This window comes from Telmatherina bonti (assembly GCF_933228915.1).
Source record: "Telmatherina bonti genome assembly, chromosome: 13".
NCBI classification, from domain to species: Eukaryota; Metazoa; Chordata; class Actinopteri; order Atheriniformes; family Telmatherinidae; genus Telmatherina; species Telmatherina bonti.
The window spans coordinates 27,703,168-27,726,415 of NC_136611.1; the positions used below are offsets into that span (position 1 = coordinate 27,703,168).

Consider the following 23,248-nt stretch of genomic DNA (forward strand, 5'->3'; position numbering starts at 1 on the left):
CTAGTTTCGTTGCTCTGTTCTGTTACTGTGCACATGAGCGGCAAGTTCAGAAAAGGACTACTGCTGTTGTTGGATTTATTTCTGGAGGTGAGTTAATAGAGCTAATGGATAAATATTTTTCTTGTCTGTACATGTTTGTTTTATTTTCTTTTCCAAGAAATGTTTATGTTGGTTCAAAGTTCACCCGTGCCAATGTTCCCATGCTGATGATCAGTAGCGCATTTCAGCTTTCCTAATGTTTACATTCTGAATGTTGTATACAATTTAACAGCATGAGACTGAAGCTGCAGTTAACACACAACATGCAGGCATGTTGATTAAACATTTGGACTGTTTTCTGTGCTATACAGTTACTGTAGTGACCTTATCCAGTTCCCAGGTTCTTGTGGTGGTGTTGAATGAAAACCTGAGTGGATATGAGGGCTTTTCAAAGTGGTACAGAAAGGTGAAAGTAAAACCATTCCAGAAAAAAGGCCCAAACTTCAGATTTTCCACCTGTGGAATGTATACTGTGCTGTGTGTAGTTTCCACGTCAAAACTGTCTTTTTGTCTGTTTTATATGTGTCCACCAATTTTTTTGTTTTAATTTTAGATCATGTCTGTTTTTTGGGGATTTTTTTTTTCTTTTTTTTTTTTTTAAGTTGGATTCAGTATTTTGGATTCTGCATTCCTTCTCTAGTCTTCTGCCTTCAAATAACAGACCCATCCATCTGTAGCAATGCAAGCACCTAGGGGATTATCTGAAACAACAAATGTTTACCTTTAGGACCTTTCAAGCTCAGCAGTTTGCTGATTTTTAAACATTTTGAGTTGCTGTCAGGTTTATTGTCATCTCAGATTTGTGATCTTTTAATCTTTTATTCTTTCCAATCACTACACATAGTCGCACACAAACTGTAACCATCATAGCTTTTAATTCATGTGCGAACAGCAATAAGTCTTGGTGATACTTAGAATGGCCACAGTGTCATGTATGTAAGATTTATGTAAATAAAAACTTGATAACATGATATATTTTGTTAATGTTTCATGTCAGATGTAAAACTTAAGGGAGCTGTGTGATGTTGAAATAAGTCATGCTGAGTTTTAGTTTGCATGTGTACATGAAGAGTTTTCCTCATGCAAAATCATTTACAATTTCTTAGGGTTACATTATATTATTATTATTATTATTATTAATAATAATAATAATAATAATAATAATAATGAGCAACCCTGCACAAATTTCCATGTATATATCAATATCTTTTATACTTCATGAGAAGACGAACTAATTAGATGACAGTTAAGTTAGGGCTATAAAAGCATTTTATTTCTCACCACTAAGGCTACAGTGTGGCTGAGTGCTGCTCGTTGATAAAACCAAAGTTAAGATAACTATAAACATACAGGCTTACAATTTCATAGGTATGAATCATCTGCACTGTACTGTTACTCAGGCATGTTTCATTAGTGAAATGATACAGGACCAACAAGGTTACCAGGACAAACAAGAACTACTCCACTACTGTAGTTCTACAAGCTCACTGACCTCATTAACCACACAATACATGGACAGAAACTGATTAGATGTACAGTGCCTTACTTCATGGCTTCTTAACTTTTTTTTTTTTACTAATGATGTACAATTTTAAACACTGGTTAGCAGCTTTTTATGACACCCATTGATTTACTTTCGCTAAGTTTTCAAGCTCCAAACAGCACTTTTAATGTGAATAAAATGTCCAAATGACAATAACATGACACACCAACTCATCTCTGTGGCCTAAAGTTAAACAATCACACATGCTCTGTTCAGTCACAAACTCACAGACCTCCTATGTTCTTTCCCTTTGTGGGCCACAGACGCCTGGTTTTGAACCAGTACTATTCAGAAACATAACTTTACTTTGGAAGAAGCTGTCTGGACAACTTTCATTTGAATCTTTAAGAAGTCCAACAGATGATTTTCAGCATCTTCACTGACTATCTTGTATTAGTAAGATAAATAAATCTAAAATTTTCATCCCAGCAAAACTCATTTTAAAATTTATATTTATTGGAATGTGTTTGATAAAGCTAATTTTATTATACAACAACAGTCATGCTAGTAACATCTTTAGAAGTAATGGTAAGAGGCTCAAGCTTAAAATCAACAGTCAACATGTGAGATGGTGACCATCATCCAAAGCACTAAGGGGTCAAATAGTAATTAAAGTGACCTTGTATAATCTGACCCAAAGCACATTTAAGTGGAATTAAGATTCTCCAATCCATTTGTTTTCCATTTTTAAAAGACCTACTTTAGCCGTGTATAATAAGCTTTAATGAAATAAACATCACTTTGATGGCTGCAGCCTCAAGGAAGCATGAGATGAATTTATCTAATTTCTTTTGCTACACAAAATGCTCCACTGTGTCCTTTGCTAAAGAAGATTCTGAAAAGAAGCAACGACGCACAATTTCCTTATGGGTTAGGACATTTTAAAGCTCTTATCATGGCTGCTACCTAGAAACTTCCAGTCCAAAAAAGATGAGTTGTGTCTCAACACTTTGTGCCAAAATGTCAAAATAAACAGTAGGTTCCAGAAAGCATTTCTCAACACAGCATTGTAAATAATCTATGATGCATAACTCTGGGAAAAGCTTCAGTGAGTCTAAAGAAATCGCAGCATGTAAAAGCCAAGGACAGAAACCACTGCTGGATGAACGGGACTACCATGGGAAACACTAACGGCATAATGATCAATACACATGGGCTCAGGAGTAGCTTGGAAAACCATTTTCTCTTGACACAGTTTGATGCTGCATCCAGGAATGAAACTTAAATCTGTGTTACACAAGGAAGAAGCTGCATATAAACTCTGCACACAGATACTGCTAAGTTTTATGAACACAAGCTCATCTGGGATGCACAAAACGATAAGACGACTCTTGCTCGATAATCAAATAAGATTTTGTTTTCTAGTTTTTGTAAACTTCTGTATCACACCTGTATCTACAGGTAGACGGCACAGCAATTAATTTGAAAGTACCTCTTGGATGGACATTTCAGATTAGTGAGTAATCTAACTTTGCTACCATGTTTAAGGGATTCAGAGCTTTTTGACAAAGAACTGGTTCCACATAGGGAACCACACAACAAAGCCAACAAATCAGCAATTTGCAATCAACAGCAGGTGGAAAGCACTTTCTGCTTTTTATTTGTATTAATCTGAAGGTACCTGCAGCTTTTTTGGTTTGTGGTTACTGAACCATTGTATTGTTGCCCTCTCCTCTTGTCTCATTCAATGCTGTTTATGTATGTTTCTGCTGAAATTCTGACATTTCCTCTTCTCAGAAAGGGGACTAATCAGATGGATGAGGGGTTTCTCTTTGTAAAGAGGCCATAAAATTAAACTTTCATGTTAATTTGAACTATTAAGAATAAATATATAGTGACAAGTAAATAAATTAATTTTTTTAAAAAAAATCTAAATTTAGATCATGCCACTTTTGATGAAAATCTAGCAGATTTTTTTTGGCTTAATAACAATAAATTAGATGGTCAGGTGAAGAGGACATCTATACAAATGGGAAACATTTGTTTGAACCACAAAATAAAAATTAACCTTATCCCCAGGAAATAATAATTATCTACCAAAAGGTGTGACAGACCCCCTAGGGTAGTGTTCCAACACTACATTTGAGACTACAAGAAACTATTTAATGTTTTTCGGTGGCAATAAAGAGTCCCTCCTGTGCAGTGTGATGCTGAGGTGATGCAACCAGGGGAGGGGGTAGATGATCATCCGGCTGCTGCCAGCAGAAAGAAGCCACATCCGACATCGATGCTGCCCTCAGAAGTTGCCGAACTGAGGAACTCTTTGCGACCACAAATGGATGTTCACCGGGCTTTAATCGGTGTTTCAGCTTGCATGAAGTAGGAGAAGCTAAGGTATGATTTTTAAAATGGGTTTACTCAGAGTTTGGTCTTTTTGCCGGCTATGCTAATATAATTAGCCTAATGATAGCATTAGCTACCTGGGCTTATGCACTGCTGACTGACAGCTAGCAAACAAACTTGCTCAAATAAACACACTTGTACCAGTTTTTAAAGTAACATTATTTTTATAAAGACTCGTTTTCTTATTCATGCTTACGTTAAATTGAATGAGAATACCATTTAACCAACAGAGCAGCTCTTAGTTCTGCTGTCAAGCTAGCAGATTCATGTTACTTGTTTTGATTAATTTCAGAATAAGCCCTCTCTAGTTGCCAAGTAGCTTTAATGATCAAGATTTCAGCGTTATTCTCAGTTTAATGTGTTTCTTAAACGGCATCTATTGTTGACTCTCATTATCAAATCGACGATTGTTCTGGGTAAAAGTATTTATTTAACACTCATTAACGCCGTGATTATCAAGTCTTTCACCCATCTGCTTCTTTAAACTTTACCTGGCTGCTGCACTGTCCCGCTTTCTATTATGTCTCCGTTATGGCTATAATTTGAAATGGGCTCGCGCTCTGTGGGCAACGGTTACATTTTAAAATTATTTAACTGTAGCTCCGTGCTTTTTAACTGTAGTTGCGTGCTTTTGCGTTGAAAGCGTAAAGCCGAACAGGAAGTGAAATAACTGAAATTCCGCGCGTGCCTCACAACATAGCTATCTAGCTTTACTGGGTTATCTCCTTGACTGCAAAGTTACAGTTTGGTCGCGTAATGCAGATATCGTTCTTCATTAGAGTTGATCAGCTGACTTCACAAAGAAAAAGGTGTTGGTTAAGTTCAATAGTATTTGTTCAATTGGCACTGTTGTTTTCTTCTTCTATGGTTGACGTTGTCCGTGGTGCTGCTAATGTAGGTGTTGCCCAGGTCAATGTAAATTTACCACCGACCACAGAAGGGTCAACAGCAGGGCTGGATTAAAGGTGTAGAGGCCCTGGGGCCCCCTTCCCCAAAACGACATTTCTAATATCTCTCAGCCAGTGGTACCATAAGCAACAGACCGGGCACTGTGGTGTAACTATATGGCTTTTATGTACATTTTGTTTTATGTCCAAACTGCTGGTCTTTTCGCTATGTGGGCCCCAAGTGGGCGTGGGCCCCTGGGCCTGTGTCCATAATGTCCATTGGATAATCCGGCCTTGGTCAACAGTGAACTGTTTCTGCAAATTTTGTGTGTCTTTTTCTTGCCCCCCTGATGCCATACTATCCAGAGAGTAGAACCTTCTCAGACATATTCTCAAGCTTTACAAGAATTTCTTGGATAGTAATATGTCACGTTCACAGCCCATGCTTTAAATTAGCCTATAGGAGGTGGAATTTGTTAGCTTTTTATCCTCATCTAATCATTGGTTTAATTTGGAAAATTGTTCAGTAAAAAAAAAAAAAAAAAAAAAAAAAAAAAAAAAGCCTTCTATCTTGCAACCTGCTTTCAGCTAACATTTCAACTCTGGGTGACTATTTTCTTGTCAAATCTTCCTTGGAGTTCATGAAGTGGGATTTAGTTGATAACTAACCAGTGAAGTATCACTTAATTTAAAAAAAAAAAAAAAAATTGTATTTATGGTCCACACAAACAGGGGCAGGTGATTTTTTTAAATTTATTTTTTGTTAAGAAAGGCTTAATTTTGACAGCTTATGTGATTGAAACTGCATCATTGAAATTGCGTTGACAAGTTGCATTCCAGACTTGGTTATTAATAGCAATGGATATTTAGGTAAATTGAATTCATACTTTGACAGTGTCTGCTCTGTCCCAGGCAGACTGATACCCTCTTGTCCTTTCACAGTCGCCCTTTTAGAGTTGACTCTTGGATTTTATTTTCTTTTTATGGGAGACGCCGCCACAGGAAGCTGATGTTATGGCAAGGACGTGCCTCCCTGCAGTTAAAGCATGAATAAGGCAGGAGAGCTGAGAAGGGGTATTTACAAGAGCACAACTACCCCCACTGCCTTCTCTGCCCTGGCTCTTTAATTCTTTGTCTTTTCCCTTGGTCCCATGCTTTTGTTTGGCTGTCTGTAAAGGAACACAGTACTCTCTTGTTCCTTTGGTGAGGGTTGGATGACATTCATTGCTTTAATTAATGCAGAGATCAAATACTGTAGGTTTGATTAGAATTAGTTCACGTGTCTGCACGCCTGCCGACTGCAGGCTAAATTACATGGCTAGAAGGTCATTCAGCTTTGTCACAAAGTCCACATAGAAATAGTTTTTTTTTTTTTTTTGTTTTTTTAAAACAGCAAATCTATAAATATGCACTATGTTTTTGTGTGCCCTTTAAAAAAAAAAAAAAAAGTTTTTTAGATGTGTTAAATTATTTTTCCTCCTCAGTCAACAGCCACATTGACTTGCCAAACATTTACTGGTATTTCAGAAGATTTGAACTGGTTTGAACAGAGGATTTTTGTGTTTTCATCTGTCCCGTCTATCAGAGAGTGGAGCTGTAGTGAAACAGTAGATTATTGAAATATAAACAGCCCAATACTGTGGAAACTGATGTTAACTTCAGGTAAAATAGTATCAGTATCAACACAAATATTTTGTAGATGGTGTGGACCTACGTGGTGAGAGCATACCGTTTTGCAAAATAAGAGGAAAAGCAAAGGCTGCTTGCTGACTCTGCCCCATTTAGCTGCTCTGTTGGTCCCCAGTGTTTGCTTCCATATCTATTAAGAGCCAGTGAAAAGGGCTGGGCTCCAGCTAGCAGCTCCCCATTTCAGACATCTGTTTTGACACACATTCAGCTATTCAGAGAACTGGCTAGTTGTTGAGTGCACATGTCAATACTTCTGGAAGACGCCCCGGCACAACTGAAACTTATGTGTTGGGGATAATTGCATGCATATCAACGTATAAATGAAAACATAAGTTGTGCAGTTATCTGCTCAAAGAGGTTGTGAAGAAACAAACATGAGTAATAATAAGTTGTGTTATCAACAGCTTCATAACGTACAAGCTGTTATGATTAAGGCAGGTTAAAGTATCAGCATACGTTAAAGAAAAACACTTCTCATTCCAGTAAATGGAGTCTCACTGGTTGTCTTTTTTTCTTTAGCTGAATTGTTTGGTGGTGTTTAGTTTCAGTGGGGAAGCTGCAGCTTCTGAATTTCTGTTTATTGTACCGTTGAGGTTTGTTTTTAGGCAGCGGGAATGTAAACGTGTTGATGATGGAATTTTGTTTTAGAGATTTATTTACCCTGTTAGTCCAAAATAAAATATTTGGACCATTAAACTTGTTTTGAAAACAATGAATTTTCCTGCTTTCATAGCAAGTCAGTGGAGTATTTATTTATAAAGAAAGCAGCGCAAGCGTCTTTGCTTTTGAGAACAAGTTTTTTTTTTTTTGTTTGTTTTTTTAAAAAATTATTTTGATTCTTAAGACAGGTTTAACCAGAGGTAACATTTAAATCTAAAAAGAAATTAACTTTTCAATACTATATCTTGTAGAACTAATTGACAGTCTGGGATTTGAATCAACCAGTTTGTAATAGTTGTGGTCAAAGTTTTCCTCCTATTTCAGCCAGTAAAGGTTTTAGATCATCACCAGAGTTGACAAGCCAGCATACATTGGTCCTCAGCATCCGATTGGTGGTCTGTAGGATTGAGCTCAGGTCTCTTGGGGAGATGTTGTTTGATGATGATGATGATGATGACTACCTCCAGAGCAAAATATTTTTTCTGCTGATATGCTTTGGATCTTGATTTAAAAAAAAAAAAAAAAAAGTCTCTGTTTTTATTTTCAGCTGATTTTCCTTAAAGTCTGCATCTGAAACTTCTCTGTAGAATAAAGAGCTTAAGATTTCATCAATAGGTACTATAGAAAAAACAGACCTGGAATTTTGACTGTTTTTTCTTTTAAAAATTTTATTCATGCAGGCTGCTTTCAGTAAGTCTAACTTTCTCAACAAACGCCTTCTACTGTTTTGTACATGTAGTTCAACCTTATCTGAAACTATCCTTACCTCTGTTTATCATGTTTACTTACAGTAATGCTACTTGGCAGTGTGTTGCTGTCTAGTTGTGATATTTTTCACTGGCTCTTAACTAATCTATTGCAAAAAAATTGACAAACCCTATCTTTATCTCTAACTCTATCTTTACATGACTTTTTTTCTATAGATGCCAAAAAAAAGCACAAGCAACAAAAAACAAACTAAGTACATGCTCTGATTCAGAAGTTTGGGTTCTTTTTGTAACAACAGTCCCATTACTGCATTTCAATCAGATAGAGGTGTGGTCTTTGACTGAACCATTGCAACACCTTGATTTTTGTTTGTTCTTTTTTGTACATTTTCTGCAGTGTTTGGGTTATTCTTCATGTTGTATGACCCCCTTTCAGCCAAGCTTTAGTACTTGGATAAATAGCTTTAGATTCTAAAGGATTAGATTAATAGCTGTGGCTGCAAAACAAACACAAATCATCACCCCTCCACTACCATGCTTCACTGTGTTGATGGACTCATTTAAATGGAAACAATTGTCAACCATTTCTCACTAGACTTGTGGACAGCAGCAACTACTTCCCAAGGTTTTTGCTGATGTATTTTGCTCCAAGACATTGTGTTAAATCACACCTGTTGTTTCCAGTTTGTTTTAGTGAAGATTGGGCTGGGACAAAAAGTTGGCAGAGCCCTGCATTCAGTCACCTGCCTTCATCTGGATTGCATGAGGCTGATGCTGAGCAACAAGCCTTTAAACAAATTCCTTTCTGAGGAGTCAATGCGGAACAGTTTGTGCTTGATGGTAAATGTTACACCTGAGTTAAGGACACGTCTTAAATTCCTTACTAAAGGGCTGGTTTTGATATAATCCCAGTTCTGGTTTAATATCAGGTTATTTTAGATTATTTGGGAATATCTGACAGACTGTTGACAAAGAAATGGAGTGACAGTTTAAATGAAAATTTACACAGTGAGTTGTCTAAATATTTGTGGTGCTGTGTAAGCCTGCTGGCCTGCTTCTGTGTTTTACTAACCTTACAAGTCGGATTTTATTTATGCTCATATCTAAACAACCAACGTCTGACTAGGTCTGTCGCAATAGGCAATAAGTCAATTAATGTGTGCAATAAGAAAAAATGTGTGCAATAAGTTTGCCAGAGGCAATAATTTTCATTTGTCTTTATTTTCTCCCTCGCTCACTCTCTCACCGAAAGTGAGTGCCGCATTTGTTTTAAGACAATATTAACTAAACAAGGCAATACAACAAGCTTTGATCTGCACTTAAAACACAATCACCAACTGCAGTTTTCCCAGCTGGGAGACAAAAGACCTCAACAAACAGGCTAGCTGGATCTTCCCGACAGTCCACAATCAATGGGGTGTTTAACCGACAGATTAAATACAAACGGGACAGAGCAAAATGGTGTGCACTCGGACAGCGTGGTTGGTAAAGCGATGCTGCCCTTTAATGTTAAAATAAGTGACATTTTGAAAATTTTTTCCAAACATTTCACAGCTAGTATGAATTGCCTGGATGAACATACATGTTACAAAACGGCATTTCCACAACTTCACAATGACATGAAAAATTACATACTGAAGGCGATTAAAGACATACAACTTTACAATTCCACCTCTGTTAAAGTCCACACATGTCCCCTTTATATGAGCTTGACCATACTCAATGTAAATGTGTTACATTGTGTTTAGAGACCATATGTTCCAGATAACCACATTGCCAAAACCGCAGGAGAAATCCTGATCTGATGTAGCAGACTGAGGACTGGATGAGCATAAACTAGTCTGCCCATCGATCTAAATGTTCTTTAGAAATGAAAGTTTGTTGATCTCTGAAAGGGTGTACTTGCATTATTATGGACTTATTTTTATTTTAGTTGAAATGGTCTCAAAAGGCAACAAGAATTGCTTAGTGCAATATCATCGTCTATCGCAATAATTTCTGAGATAATTAATCGCATGGCAAAATTTGTTACCATGACAGGCCTACGTCTGACTAGATCTGAGTAGGTTGTAGCTGAGCTTCATGTGTACAATAAATCACTTAAACTTTTTCCTTTTAAGAGAACCCTAAGTCATTCACATTTGTGTCTCTAGCTGTGTCCCAAATCACACTTTGTGGCACCAAGTCAGGTTTCACACAGACCTGGACATTACTTACCTTCTGTGTTGTGCACAAGCGTTTATTGAGTGGCTTTAGTAAGGGCAAACACCGTGTATGCCAAGTAAATTTGGTTTATTGGTGAGATTACAACTTTTTTGTTTGAGGGAAGATGTGTGTATAATCTGTTACTAATTAAATACACACTTAAAATGCAGCCTGGCAAACGGAGGTGAAATATTTGCCCTGTTTAAATTATTGTAAGTCTATCTGGTTTGTCAAGTTGTTTAAACAAAGCAATGATGATGATGATGATGATGAGCTGGGATGAGCACAGCTTCCACAAACATGACACCAGTTTATTTCTTGGCAGTGTGAGATGAAAAGCAGTGCTTGGTGACTGAGTCACACACGTGCACTCTTTGTTTCACTTAACACAGTCTCAGTTTTGACATGTTCTGTGTGATGTGATGGGATCTTATTCTCCTTTATTTGAGCCGTCTAATATCTGTGTAAATGCAGAAAAGGTGCTCTTCTCTGCTTCATCTTTGTGCCCTGGACTTGACGGCAGAGCTCCAGCCACTCACACAGCCCTTTTTTTTTTTTTTTTTTTTTTTTTTTTTTTTTTTTAAATCATCAGTGCCATTGTTTGTTGCAGCTCTTAAGGACATTTAAGTTTGACTTGAACCAACTATCACACACAGGAGCCATCTAGTGGAGGGATTATCTGGCAACTGAAGGCATTTTTATTTTTGTCCTGCAGACTTGTCTGCGGGGGTTTTACAATTACAGCAACCAAATGTTACTACACTGAGAACAAAATACACAAAATTGCAAGTGAGCCCTTATACTTTGATTTTTAAACACGAATAAACAAAATATTTTGTCTTTTAACCATTAAATATGTTTTGTCTAATAAGGGGAAAATGTGCAAGTAGCTTTTACCTTCCTAAGTATTTCTAGTGAGTCTTGAATGGCGGAGGCAGAGAGGGATTTTACTGCTCAACGACTTGATTTGGTCTCAGTGTTTTCTGCTGCTGGGGGAATAGCCTCTGTGGAAAGAATTCATATTTCATGGAAAACTGGAGCCATCACTCTGCACACTGACATGCGTTACCTTTCTCCTCCCTCCTCCTTTTGTCTACAGATTGAGCTGTAAATGTGTCGGCATCAGAGAGCTCAGTATGAAGAAGTCGGTCCGGCCAGTGGCGAGTAAGCTCAGTGGAGATCGAGGGAAGTCTGAAGCTACGGCCGCCGCTGGCATCGGAAAGTCTTCAGCTAAGAGTACCACCGCGCCCCCTCTGCCAAAGGTAAAACTCATCATTTGTAGAGCCAGCTAGCAGCTCAGCTAGGCTTCGATCATATCTCTTTATGTGTGATTATGTTGGATTTTTGTTCTTTCAGGTGAAAAGCAATGATGATCTTTTAGCAGCAATGGTTGGCGGGAACTCTGCTTCGAGTAGTGCTGCCACTAAGACCAAGAAGACGGCCTCTACTGGAACTAGTGTGAGCAACCAAGATAGCAAACCAAAGACATCTTCCGGTATGTGAAATTACAAAGATAAACAATCTGAATTTTGTCTTTTGTTATTTAGATTATAAATTGAATGTTTTCGTCTTTATAGGTAGTTTATCCAGACGGACACCATCAACAACTTCCAAAGAGCAGAGTTCAACAAGAGATCGCCTTCGGACATCCAGGACGTCAGCTGCTAAAAAGCTTGCACCGGGGACCGGAGCGGGGGATGTAGCCTCAGGAAAGCGCTGTCGGAGTCAGACCCTGGCAGAGTCTGAGGGCCGTATGAGCAAATCTAAATCAGATGGCCAGATCAGTGATAAAGTTGCTCTAGAAGCCAAAGTGAAAGACCTACTAGGTTTGGCAAAGAGCAAAGATGTGGAGATCCTCCACCTTCGTAGTGAACTGAGGGACATGCGAGCCCAGCTTGGAATTGGGGGGAAGGAAGCGTCGCTGCAGGAGGAGGTTGGGGAAGAAGAGAAGCCTCCAGTTTCAGCCATCACAGCAGCTGATGTGGAATCCACACTGATTCTCTTACAAGAGCAGAACCAGGCAATCAGAGTGGAGCTCAACCTGCTCAAGAGTGAGAACCGCATGCTGAAAGACCGGCTTAATGCACTCGGCTTTTCTCTCGAACAGAGACTGGACAGTTCTGACAAGTTATTCAACTACCCCTCCCTGAGCCCGGACCTGGCCACAGGCAGTGCACACAGCGACGGTGGCTGCACAGGTACGCTGACCTCATCAGTAGAAGGCTCCGCTCCAGGCTCGTTAGAAGATCTGCTCACAGGACACCAACACGGAGGTTCTGCAGACAACCTCGACAGTGAATCCAGCGAGGTCTACCAAGCTGTCACCTCCAGTGATGACGCTCTGGACGCCCCATCCGGAGCATCCTCATCATGTGAGTCGGAGTGTGCTCCGAGCACGGAGCGCTCCAGGAGGGGCAGCAGTGGTAATGCCAGCGAGGTGTCATTAGCTTGTCTGACAGAACGCATTCACCAGATGGAGGAGAACCAGCACAGCACCGCTGAGGAGCTTCAGGCCACCTTACAGGAGCTGGCTGACCTGCAACAAATCACCCAGGAGCTGAATGGAGAGAACGAGCGACTTGGTGAGGAGAAGGTCATCCTCATGGACTCCTTGTGCCAGCAGAGTGACAAGCTGGAGTTGTACGGCCGACAGATTGAATACCTGCGCTCACTTTTAGACGAGCATCACATATCCTACGTTCTAGAGGAGGATATAAAAAGTGGGCGCTACATGGAGCTGGAGCAGCGGTATGCAGACCTGGCCGATAATGCCCGCTTTGAGAGAGAGCAGCTGCTAGGTGTGCAGCAGCACCTATCCAACACTCTGAAGATGGCTGAACAGGACAACGCTGAAGCCCAGGAGATGATTGGAGCACTAAAGGAAAGGAACCACCAAATGGAGCGCATCATGGACTCGGAGAGGCAGGATCAGGTCGCCATGGCGGCCGCGCTGGAGGAGTACAAGGCAGCGGTAAGCAACGACCAGGCGGAGCTTAGCCGCTGCAGAGCCCAGCTGGACCAAGAGAGACAGAGGGTGGCTGAGCTGTACTCTCTTCACACCGCGGGGGACAAGAATGACATCTGTCAGCTGCTGGAGGGTGTTCGACTGGGCAAAGAGGAAGCTGAAGCCAAGGCTGCAAAGATGCAGGAGGAGCTCGAACAAACACACGCTGAACTCAGCCGGCTGAAGGAGACTTTCAGCAAGGTTGGTTTAAATTGAAAGCTAAATTGAGATATTTGACCTAAATTAAACTTTAATATAGAGAAGAAGAATGCAGGAGTTTCTGGGACACTGAAATGGCTGCAAACTCTGTGTCAGTCATAAAGCAGCTGTATACTAGAGCCTGTCTTTTGGAAAGAATAGTACTCATGGTTAATTTAAACCTAACAAATGTAACACCAGACTGAGGTCAAATTTAGAAACACAGGGAATCCATATAAAAACAAAACTCTGTTGAAGCTTTGTTTCCTACAGGTCACCTAGTTATTTCATAACTTGCTGAGAATTAAAATAATACTCTTCCTCCTGCATGTGCAGCTGGACAGAGAGTACAGAGACTTCCAGGCGCAGGTTCAGCAGCAGATGGCCGAACAGGAGCGGACGCTGGAGAAACGGCGCGTGGAGCTACAGGAGAAAGAGACGGAGATAGCAGACATGAAGGAAACCATCTTTGAGCTGGAAGATGAAGTGGAGCAGCACCGAGCTCTCAAACTCCACGACAACCTCATTATCTCAGACCTCGAGAGTAAGTGATCTGAAAACTTGAGTCCAAAGTTGTAATCTCTAAAACTTTATCAACAGATTTTTACACTCCAGCAGCCTCTGAACATTTAGCCACCATTGTAATAAACCACTAATATCTTTTCAGAAAGCTTTTACATCAGTGAGATATATGTGGTGTTGATTAAGCCTGTTTACAGTAACATCCTTTTCTGTCCTTATATTAGACTCTGTGAAAAAGCTGCAGGACCAGAAGCATGATATGGAGAGAGAAATTAAGATTCTCAATCGCAGACTGAGGGTAAGCAGACTCAAAGTGATATAAAAAATAAGAATCCTGCTGTAAAACATACTTGTCCCCACAAAACACAATACAAGTAAGTTAAAAGAGAGGAAAAAGCTTCAATGTATACACAGTAATAAATAAGAGGGTCTTAGTATACACTTAACTGTGCCAGCCACATACTCACATGCATGCCATATACATGTTAAATTAGTAAAATTAAGTTTAGTTGGTATCTTATCACTGAACATGATGATTTTTATTTATTCTTTTTCATGTAAACAGTTGTTTCAGTTCTAAGTAAATAGCTGGAAAATACCAGAGTCTGGGGCTGCAACAGTTTTAATTTGGTGTTGGTCATGCAACATTTTATCTTCAGAAGCTGTACGCACCAGAAGAGAGACCTGTATTTCTTGCAGCTTGATTTCTTGGTGACTCACAGGCTGTGAACACAACTTTGAGCCCCCAGAGGTCTTGAGAGGAGTCAATCAAATGTTAAAGAGCAGGCTATAATTTACCACATCAATAACTGAACATGGATACTGGGCTTGCAGAACAGAAGTGCAGCAGGCTCATTAAAAATTACACAACACCAATCTATGGGAATATATTAAAGATTTTTCTTCAATGAGTTGCTGAACTTGATTGTAAGGAACCTTGTCAATGGAAAAAATAAAAATATTGATCAGTGGATTATCAAGAAACTTACATAAACGCATTTGCATCAATAAAGTCAGAAAAATCTCCGCTTTCCGTTGCCACCTACACACTGCTGTGTAGTAAACGGCCGACAACCTTATTGTTTATCATGATGAGCATCTGCCTGCTATTGTTTCCTTGTACGTGTGCAGGAGGAGTCCATGGAATGGCGTCAGTTCCAGGCTGATCTGCAGACCGCTGTGGTCATTGCAAATGACATCAAATCAGAAGCGCAGGAAGAGATCGGAGACCTGCGGCGCCGTCTGCAGGAAGCCCAGGAGAAGAACGAGAAGCTGAGCAAGGAACTGGACGAGGTCAAGAGCCGCAAGTAAGACTACAAACATGCCAATGAGGCCCCTGCGGTCACACTGACATCTTCTGTCTTTTGTTTCCTAAACAAAATGATAGGACATTCAATTTGTTTACTGTTATTGAACTCAGTCATTATTTCAGTCTTTATTCAGCAATGAAGAGCGATTTTGTATTTGTTGCACAGAAACTGACTGCACATGTACACATGAGTGTATGACTCATGTTCCATGTGTATCATGTATGTTTTCCAGGCAGGAAGAGGAGAGAGGCAGAGTGTACAATTACATGAATGCAGTGGAAAGGGACCTTGCAGCTCTCAGGCAAGGGATGGGTCTCAGCCGGCGATCCTCCACCTCATCAGAGCCTTCACCAACCGTGAAAACACTCATCAAGAGCTTTGATAGTGCCTCACAAGGTACCCCAATCATTTCATACTCCTTTTTCTTTGTTTTACAAGTAGTTGGTTGTTTTAAGTAATAATTTGCTTTCTCCATCTTCGGTTAATTGTTTTGGCCTTTAATATAGGTCCACCTACCAATGGTGCATCTGTGACTCCAACAGCCCCCGCTACCCCATTACCACGAACCCCCCTCAGCCCCAGTCCCATGAAGACACCCCCAGCAGCTGCTGTTTCACCCATACAGGTACAGAAAAGAGATTTTATATGTATGTAATGTTGACACTTGTTCCTGTCCTGCATTATCTGTGACATCTACCATGTCACAAGATTTTAGTGGATATGTCAGGATCCAGATTTAGCTCTGCTTCATCTGTATCTGCATCTGAGTAATTTACAGCATGCAAACTGGTAATAAGTTGCTTCTTATATGTGCCAGAACATTTCCAAATGGACAACAGTATTACTAAAAATTTATGCTTTTTAAAATTGTAAGTGTATTTAAGTGCCTACTTTGTATGAAAATGCTTTTATTTTAAATGAGAATTATAAAAATAAAGGGAAGTAAACATGGCATCAACAAATGGTATCCTGGTTGATACCAACAAGTGCATTAAGGTGAGATCCTAATCTGTAGTGACCTTTTTTTCTTTATGTGAATAGGAAGTTTTATTACAATATATTGCTTCCCTCAGAATATTTTACACTTGCTGAAATACAGCCGCTGAGATGTGTAAACACCCAAACATGCCTCCTAAATCTTTAAAAACAAAACCAAGATTACCAGTATTTACCTTGTCTGTCTCATACAACCATTGCTGTTTTTTGTCTTAAAACAAGCCGTTCTACCTTACAATGCAGTAAAAAATACTTTTGCTGTTTCAGAGACACTCCATAAGTGGATCTATGTCAGCAGCCAAGCCTCTCTCATCTTTGAGTGATAAGAGACCCAGTTACACAGACATAACCCTGCCAGGTAAATATACTCCCTGTCCTGTGTAATTGTTTGTAAAGTAAGAACTGCTGATTCCTGCAATGTAGATGCAGACATGAAGGCTCTGAACGGTGTGCTGTTTAAATATGGGTGACAAACAGGATATTGTGAAGCCTTTGTCTACTGTTACACCTCTGTCATAAACATAAACAGGAATGGACCGTTCCCTCTCTCATGATATAAAGGACTGTTTTTCCCTGGACGCCAGGGTTGGGAGTTAGCATGTTTCCTGTATGTTTAAGGGATAAGAGGGGAAATAATGAGGCCTAAGTTCCCTCAGTTCATTCTCAGTAATGAGTTCAAGTGTTTCATGTGAACGTGCAATCTTGGCCGTAGCCTCTAATGTTTCGTTTACTTTTCTGTGATTTATTGTTTTCTCGGTTAGCGAATAAGCCTCATGTGTCGGTATTCCCTGAACTCTGAGGAGCTGGAATGTGGCTCTTAGCCGAACCCTATTACATTTAATTTCAGAGGAAGTTGGACATAGGATTACTCTAACGGTAATGTCATGTCATGTTGTGACGTCTCCATAGCTGAGCACCTTCTCAGGGGAACTTCAGCTAGTCGACCCACACCCGTCCTCCAGAGGGTCTCCAACATGGATACCACCAAAGCGATTTCAGGTTTCAGATGCGTTTTAAAGGTTTTAAAAATAGCATAAATTCATGTGCTGAATTAATTTATGAATATCCCCGTCTGTGTTTATTCCTGGTCATCAGCAGTGGCACGCAGGAGCAGTGAGGAGATCAAGAGGGACATGTCGGCTTCAGATGGGGCTTCCTCAACCTCCCTGATGGCTATGAGTGCAGCTTCCTCCCCACTGTCCCTATCCTCCTCTTCCCCCACTGCCTCCATCACACCCACAACTCGCAGCCGATTAAGGTAATACATGTCAGTGCAGTGACTCACCTCTATGTATGTTATCATAATGTGTAAAAGTGTATTGAAAGGCACAAAATCTCTGTTTGTGTTTGTCAGTCCTCTGTGTGACATGATCTTCTCATCCTGTAGACATCATAAACTACAAAACATACAGTTTTTCCAGGCTGACTGAGCAGATTAGATTACACAGTCTGACCAAAACAAGACGGCGCTGCCAGAATTTAACTAAGCAAATAAGCAGAAACCTTTTGCTGGAAAAGTACTGTTGTGATTTAATATTTCATCAGGTTAAGAGTTTGATGAAGAGCTGCACCCATTGCATCTAGTCCTTTCTATGCAACCCTGTTTCTCAGGCTGAGCTTCAGTATCATCATGCGCCCAAAAAAAAAGAACCAGATTATTGGGCTCAAGCTGTGAGAGAGTGGTTCATGCCTTCATTTTCACACATTAGTTGCGAAGTTTAATCTCCCCCATAATCCTCTGGATTTGTCAGAAAAGACTCCATCACTGTGAGATCTTGGTGAAAAATGAATGCAACTTTGATTGAAAATAAATGTTAGATGAATGTGAGCTGGCATCACACAAAGTGTTAGTTTAAGATGTTATTTGTGCCAGTTTCTGTCGCAAATCTTTTATCTGCTACTGTGTCTGCCTGGTGTTTCTGTAACAGAGAGGAGAGAAAGGACCCTCTGTCAGCTCTGGCCAGGGAATATGGAGGCTCAAAGAGGAATGCTTTGCTGAAATGGTGCCAAAAGAAGACTGAAGGCTATCAGGTATGAACTGTCAACTCATCAAAAGTGTTTGTACCGCAAGCTGAGCAGAAAACGCTCATGAAGTTTGACTGAGGCCTATGTTGACAAAATCCTCCATCAGAACAATGTATTTAGATGAGCATTGCCAGTCTTTCTGAGATGCAACATGATGTTTTGTTCCTTACAAAACATCTGCCCAGTAGGACACAACAGTCTGAGAGCTACAGTCAGAAATGCTACGGTTACCTTTTCGTTAAGAACTAAAGCTATGAAATCGCTGCCATATGTTGGAAGTGTGTTTGTGCTGGGCACTGACAGCATGACATTACCAGCAAATATAAATAGGCAAATTAATTTGAAAACTTGAAAGATTTTTTAAATTTTGTCCAAATGCAGATTAAAAATATCTTTGATGCAATAAGAGGACTCTGCAATCACTACTTGATGGAGATTTGCCAGAGTAAATGATAATAACGAGTTGCCAGAACATAGTTCCCAGGCCAGTGTAATTATTTGTGGCATTATAGATGGTTTGATCAAATTCAGTGTAAAATAAGGTATCTGTAATGATATTTTTATGGTGAATTTAATGGCAAAGCCTTGTTTCTATACCAACTGGCTGAGTTGTGACATAACTGATCTGTGGCATGAATTCAGATCCAGTTTTAATTAATCTGAAACAAATAAAATCCTTTAGATTTCAGTGATTTATTAGTTTAGTTTAATAAGAAAAACATTAGAACTGGAGATGTAGTTTGTGTTTCACGACATAAACTGTTCCACTATCAAAAATGCCTTTTATGGTTCAGATTAAATGGTTTTAATTAAAACAACCTGCAGTGGTTTTATTATATCAGCAGGGAAGTTCTTATTTTGTGAAAAGAGAATATAAAACAAGCAGACTGTGAGCTAAAATGAGAAACATTTCCATATGCATTGACACTCTGAGTCACATGGGGATGGTTGAGTCCAACGATCAAAACATCCATACAGAGAGTTAACGGCTGAATATGAATAAATTAAGTGACTTTTTTTTAAGTTTCTGATATCAGTAGAAGTATGAGGTGTAAAAACTACACTAGTTATTACCAAAGCCTAGTGCATTGATGTGGTTTCAGATGCATCATGTGACTCATTTCTCTGTAGGTTTTATTTGTTGTTTGCTCTGCAGTCTGTGTAAACATGAAGCAACAGTCAATGCTGAGGAATTGACTGAGAAATGATTTGAATAACATTTAACCAGAGCATCAAGTGTCATTTTCCATATTGGAAAGATGAAGGTTTTGGTTGCTATGGCATCTTAAGTCCTCTGCAGGAAGTGTGCAACATTTAACCCATCCTGTGAGTGGCCATGTAGCAATAGCACTAAGCTCTGCGTAAATTACTGTGTGGGAGGAAGATGACGGTTCTGATATTGTGAAGGTTTGAGAACAGAAATTCAGAGGCTGTTTCAAGGAGGCTGTAAGTCCTTCATGTGTAAGGTCAGGCGATGGTTGATGGAAGACAAGATGATAGGTGTGATATTGATGAGTCAGACAGAATTTATTGTCACTACAATATTGTTTAAAGCCGTGCAGAAAGCTGCATCGTAGCTCCCAGTGATGCTCATGATGTAGTGGATAAAACGCTGAACCTGCTTGCAGATCAAACTTAGAAATTAGTTTCCCATCGATTTCTACTGGGATTGTAAATATCCAGTCCAGTTGAAGTTTTAAATGGGTCGTTTTTGTGTCTTTCAGAACATTGATATCACTAACTTCAGCAGCAGCTGGAATGACGGCCTGGCCTTCTGCGCTTTGCTACACACCTATCTGCCCGCACACATCCCTTACCAGGAGCTCACCAGCCAAGACAAGGCAAGCAGATTTTAGACTAAATCCTCCAGATGTTAAATGACCATTTTACACATGAACTGAACTCTGATCTTTAATCTTCAGAGGAGAAACTTCACCTTAGCTTTCCAGGCTGCTGAGAGCGTCGGCATCAAATGCACTTTGGTGAGCATTTTACACTTTCTGCTTCCTCTAATGTTGTTTCATAACAAGTCACCTGAACGAGTATGAGGCTATATGTTTATATTTAATATACTGTGACTGCTGATGGTAATTATTTACTAAGAGATGAACTACACTTTGAGATTTATGGGTTTGGAAACAGAACTGTGCTTCACTGCAGATGTTATCAGAGTTTCCTTCATTATAAACACAAATCTTTGTGGCTCGGCTTTGTGCAGATCAGGGTTGGGCAAGTCCAGACCTCGAGAGCTACCATCTTGCAGGATTTAGTGTTTCCCTGCTGCAACATATCTGACTTAAATCACTGGCTAAGTAGGACACAAGGGCAGAGTTTAATGTCAAACTCTGCACCAGTCTGCTAAGTAAGTCTGATGTGTGTCAGGTGTGTTGCAGCAGGAAAACTCCAAACACTTGCAGGGCTGCGCCCCTTGAGGACCAGAGATGCCCACTCCTGGTGTAGATCTTCAGTCTAATGTATGTCTAGTAGCCTTTTGGGTAGTTTTGATATGAGCTTATGTTTTCTTGCTGAAATCATTATCAGTTTTACTGTCCTTCATTCTCATCTCTTATTGTTTTATTGATCCATCAATTTTACTCGATTATTTTACTGTTTTATTGTTGTGTTTTTTATGGCTTTTATTTTGTAAAGCGCTTCAGGTTGCTCCTCTGGTGCTCTATGAATAACACCAGGCAACAATTCAACAAAGAATAAAGTTGTGATAATAATAAGGTAAAAATAATAAAATGATATTTAGAAGCTAAGGGAAAAGAAAGGATCAAGCAGGTTGAGACAACCTGCCTAACTAGAGCTAAAAGCCAAGCAGAAAAGATGCCTTTTCAGTTCGTGAAAAAGTTTTAGTAAAATGTTGATATTGTAGGTTACTACAGTGAGTCAGCTGAGCTTCTTCGTGTTGATTTAGTGAAAAACTGGAGCAACAATGTGTGAAACAGTTGTTCCTAACCTGTGGTACTCCAAAGATGCAGGGGGTCCCGCTGTTCAGAGCCAGTGTGATTTATAGGTGAAGGGCATGTCCATACAGAGACGGGTTGAGGTCTATTTGCTTTGTTGTTTGGGTGTTTCATTCACATAGAAAAAGTGTTTTGGGAACCCAAGAACACTTAACTTTGTAGCATTTTATTAATGACGTGTGTCAGAGAAATGCCACAGTCCTTTGTTTTTCTTTAAATGCTATATGTTGGTAATTACCTTTTAACTTTGGTTTATGAAAGGAAAAGTCGGCCAGAATGCTTTGTTTATGGATAGAAGCAGCTAATGAAAGCATAAAACAAAGCACGGTGATGAGTGGGGGGTCTGCAGCTTTTGGTCGTTGCATGGAGGGAAAATGGGCTGAATAGGATGGGAACCGCCGGTGTAAACATACTGTAGGTAAAATATAGGGCTGTGACAATATGCTTTAGTCCCAATTCGATTCAATTCCGATTTTTTAAATTTTTTTAAATTTTTTTATTTTTTGGGGTGCCGATTCAATTTAAATTTTGATTCTCACAATTCTTTGATATTGCTGATTTTTGTAGATTAAAAACAAAAAAAATGTACAAAACTCTTTTTTGCTCATCATTTTTCTTGATTTCGGTTCAGAAAAAAACAAAGTAGGCAGACCATCAATCTGCTGCTATAATGCCCAAGAAAAAAGGTAGAAAGATATATAAAAACAATAAAAATGACAAAAAAATTTATCATGGATTATTTTTTATTTGAAGAAAAAAAAATTTTTAAATTTTTTTTTCTTATTTTTTTTTAAAACCCAAAAAAAAAAAATCTGTTTTGAAATGGTGAAAAAAAATCCTCATTTTCAATTTTTCGATTTGATTTTCCCATCCCTAGTAAAATGACTAGAAGCGATATTCGGGTCTATTCATATTCAGTTCCACCATGTTGACTTGATCCAATGTGGAAGCTGTGGCTTATTTTTCTCTGTTCTCCTAAGTCCAGTTTACATGTAAATGGCCTCGGTATGGTCATTTCAGTCATTTTGACTCACTCCTCACTTCAGACAAAAGGGGCTACCAAAACTACCAAGAAAGTTTAGCAAAAAGTGTTTGTCTGCCTTTGCAGAGCTGAAAACTGCTTGTCAGGGGTACGGCTGGTGGTCCTCACAGCTGCTTTGTTCACCTTTGCTGCTGAAATTTAAAAAAAAAAAGTGATTTTTTTTTTTTCTTTTTTTTTTCTGTGACTGATTCTCTTATTACTTAAATTAATCTCAGTCTGGAAGGCGACAAAGCATCCACTGGTCCATCGGTGTGTCCCCCCTCCTCACGCTCGGATGTGGACAAAGTGTCTTACATATGTCATAATATGTTAATTATCTTTCATGAAGTGTACATATTATTAGCACAAAATGAATTGGTTTTTAATACTTTTGTGTTGTTTATAAAAAATAAAAAATAAAAAGCTGTAGCTTGTCCCCCTGCTTCAACAGTCTTTTTATCTTTCTTCATCTCTTCCAGGACATCAATGAGATGGTGCACACAGAGAGGCCAGACTGGCAGAGCGTCATGACATATGTCACAGCCATCTACAAATACTTTGAAACCTGACTTTACTGCCTCGCATCTGCAGCACAATCAGAGCCAAGTCAGCCTTCCTCAGCTCTCAGCGATCTTTCCACTCCACGGTCAACCATACCTCACTGACCCTCTACGCCCACGTCACAGCGACATCCAGTCACACTGCATGTCTGCAACGTTAGTGGCAGACCTTAACCTCACTGCACGCGTGCACAACTGAGGCCTCTTCTTATTTTCACTGTTTACTGCACTAGTAAGCAATGAGAAGTGACGGGTGAAAGCCAGATTAACCAAGTGTGAGGTGATCTTCGAGGAAGCCCTGTGGATCACCTCGGCCTTCAGTTTGTGTCTGAAGGAGCAGCACGAGGAAGAAACCAAGCGTCAGTGCCTTCTTTCTGGCTTCTGTCTCACGTTTTTCACCACATTTCCAGGATGTTGTTGTCTGTTGAAGGGGAATTCATCCAAATTGTTTAAATCTGATTTTAATCATGCAACTTTGTGGAAAATTCCCCTTAAATAAACTTCAGTCAGCGAGAGCTTCTTTGCACTGAGTCTTCCAGACGCTACACTATGATCCAGATGCATCTTGTA

The 23,248-nt window shown here is 39.6% G+C and overlaps 1 protein-coding gene across 1 annotated transcript; it reads left to right on the plus strand.

Annotated features, from left to right (window-relative positions):
• Nucleotides 1-3,779: 3,779 nt before the first annotated feature.
• On the plus strand, nt 3,780-22,785 carry specc1la (sperm antigen with calponin homology and coiled-coil domains 1-like a). The gene is made up of 16 exons (XM_079250703.1): nt 3,780-3,916; nt 11,173-11,335; nt 11,430-11,568; nt 11,651-13,278; nt 13,612-13,819; nt 14,022-14,095; nt 14,929-15,104; nt 15,340-15,503; nt 15,614-15,732; nt 16,371-16,461; nt 17,013-17,102; nt 17,199-17,361; nt 18,032-18,134; nt 19,853-19,969; nt 20,051-20,110; nt 22,598-22,785. Exons 2-16 carry the CDS (start codon nt 11,210-11,212, stop codon nt 22,685-22,687), a joined length of 3,348 nt encoding a protein of 1,115 aa, XP_079106829.1. The 5' UTR covers nt 3,780-3,916; nt 11,173-11,209; the 3' UTR covers nt 22,688-22,785.
• The last annotated feature ends 463 nt before the right edge of the window (nt 22,786-23,248 follow it).

Coding starts and splice junctions, on each gene's coding strand:
- specc1la (XM_079250703.1), top strand. CDS start 11,210: ATGAAGAAGTCGGTCCGGCCAGTGGCGAGTAAGCTCAGTGGAGATCGA. Junction 13,820..14,021: donor CATTATCTCAGACCTCGAGA/GTAAGTGATCTG, acceptor TCCTTATATTAG/ACTCTGTGAAAAAGCTGCAG. Junction 16,462..17,012: donor CACAGACATAACCCTGCCAG/GTAAATATACTC, acceptor ACGTCTCCATAG/CTGAGCACCTTCTCAGGGGA.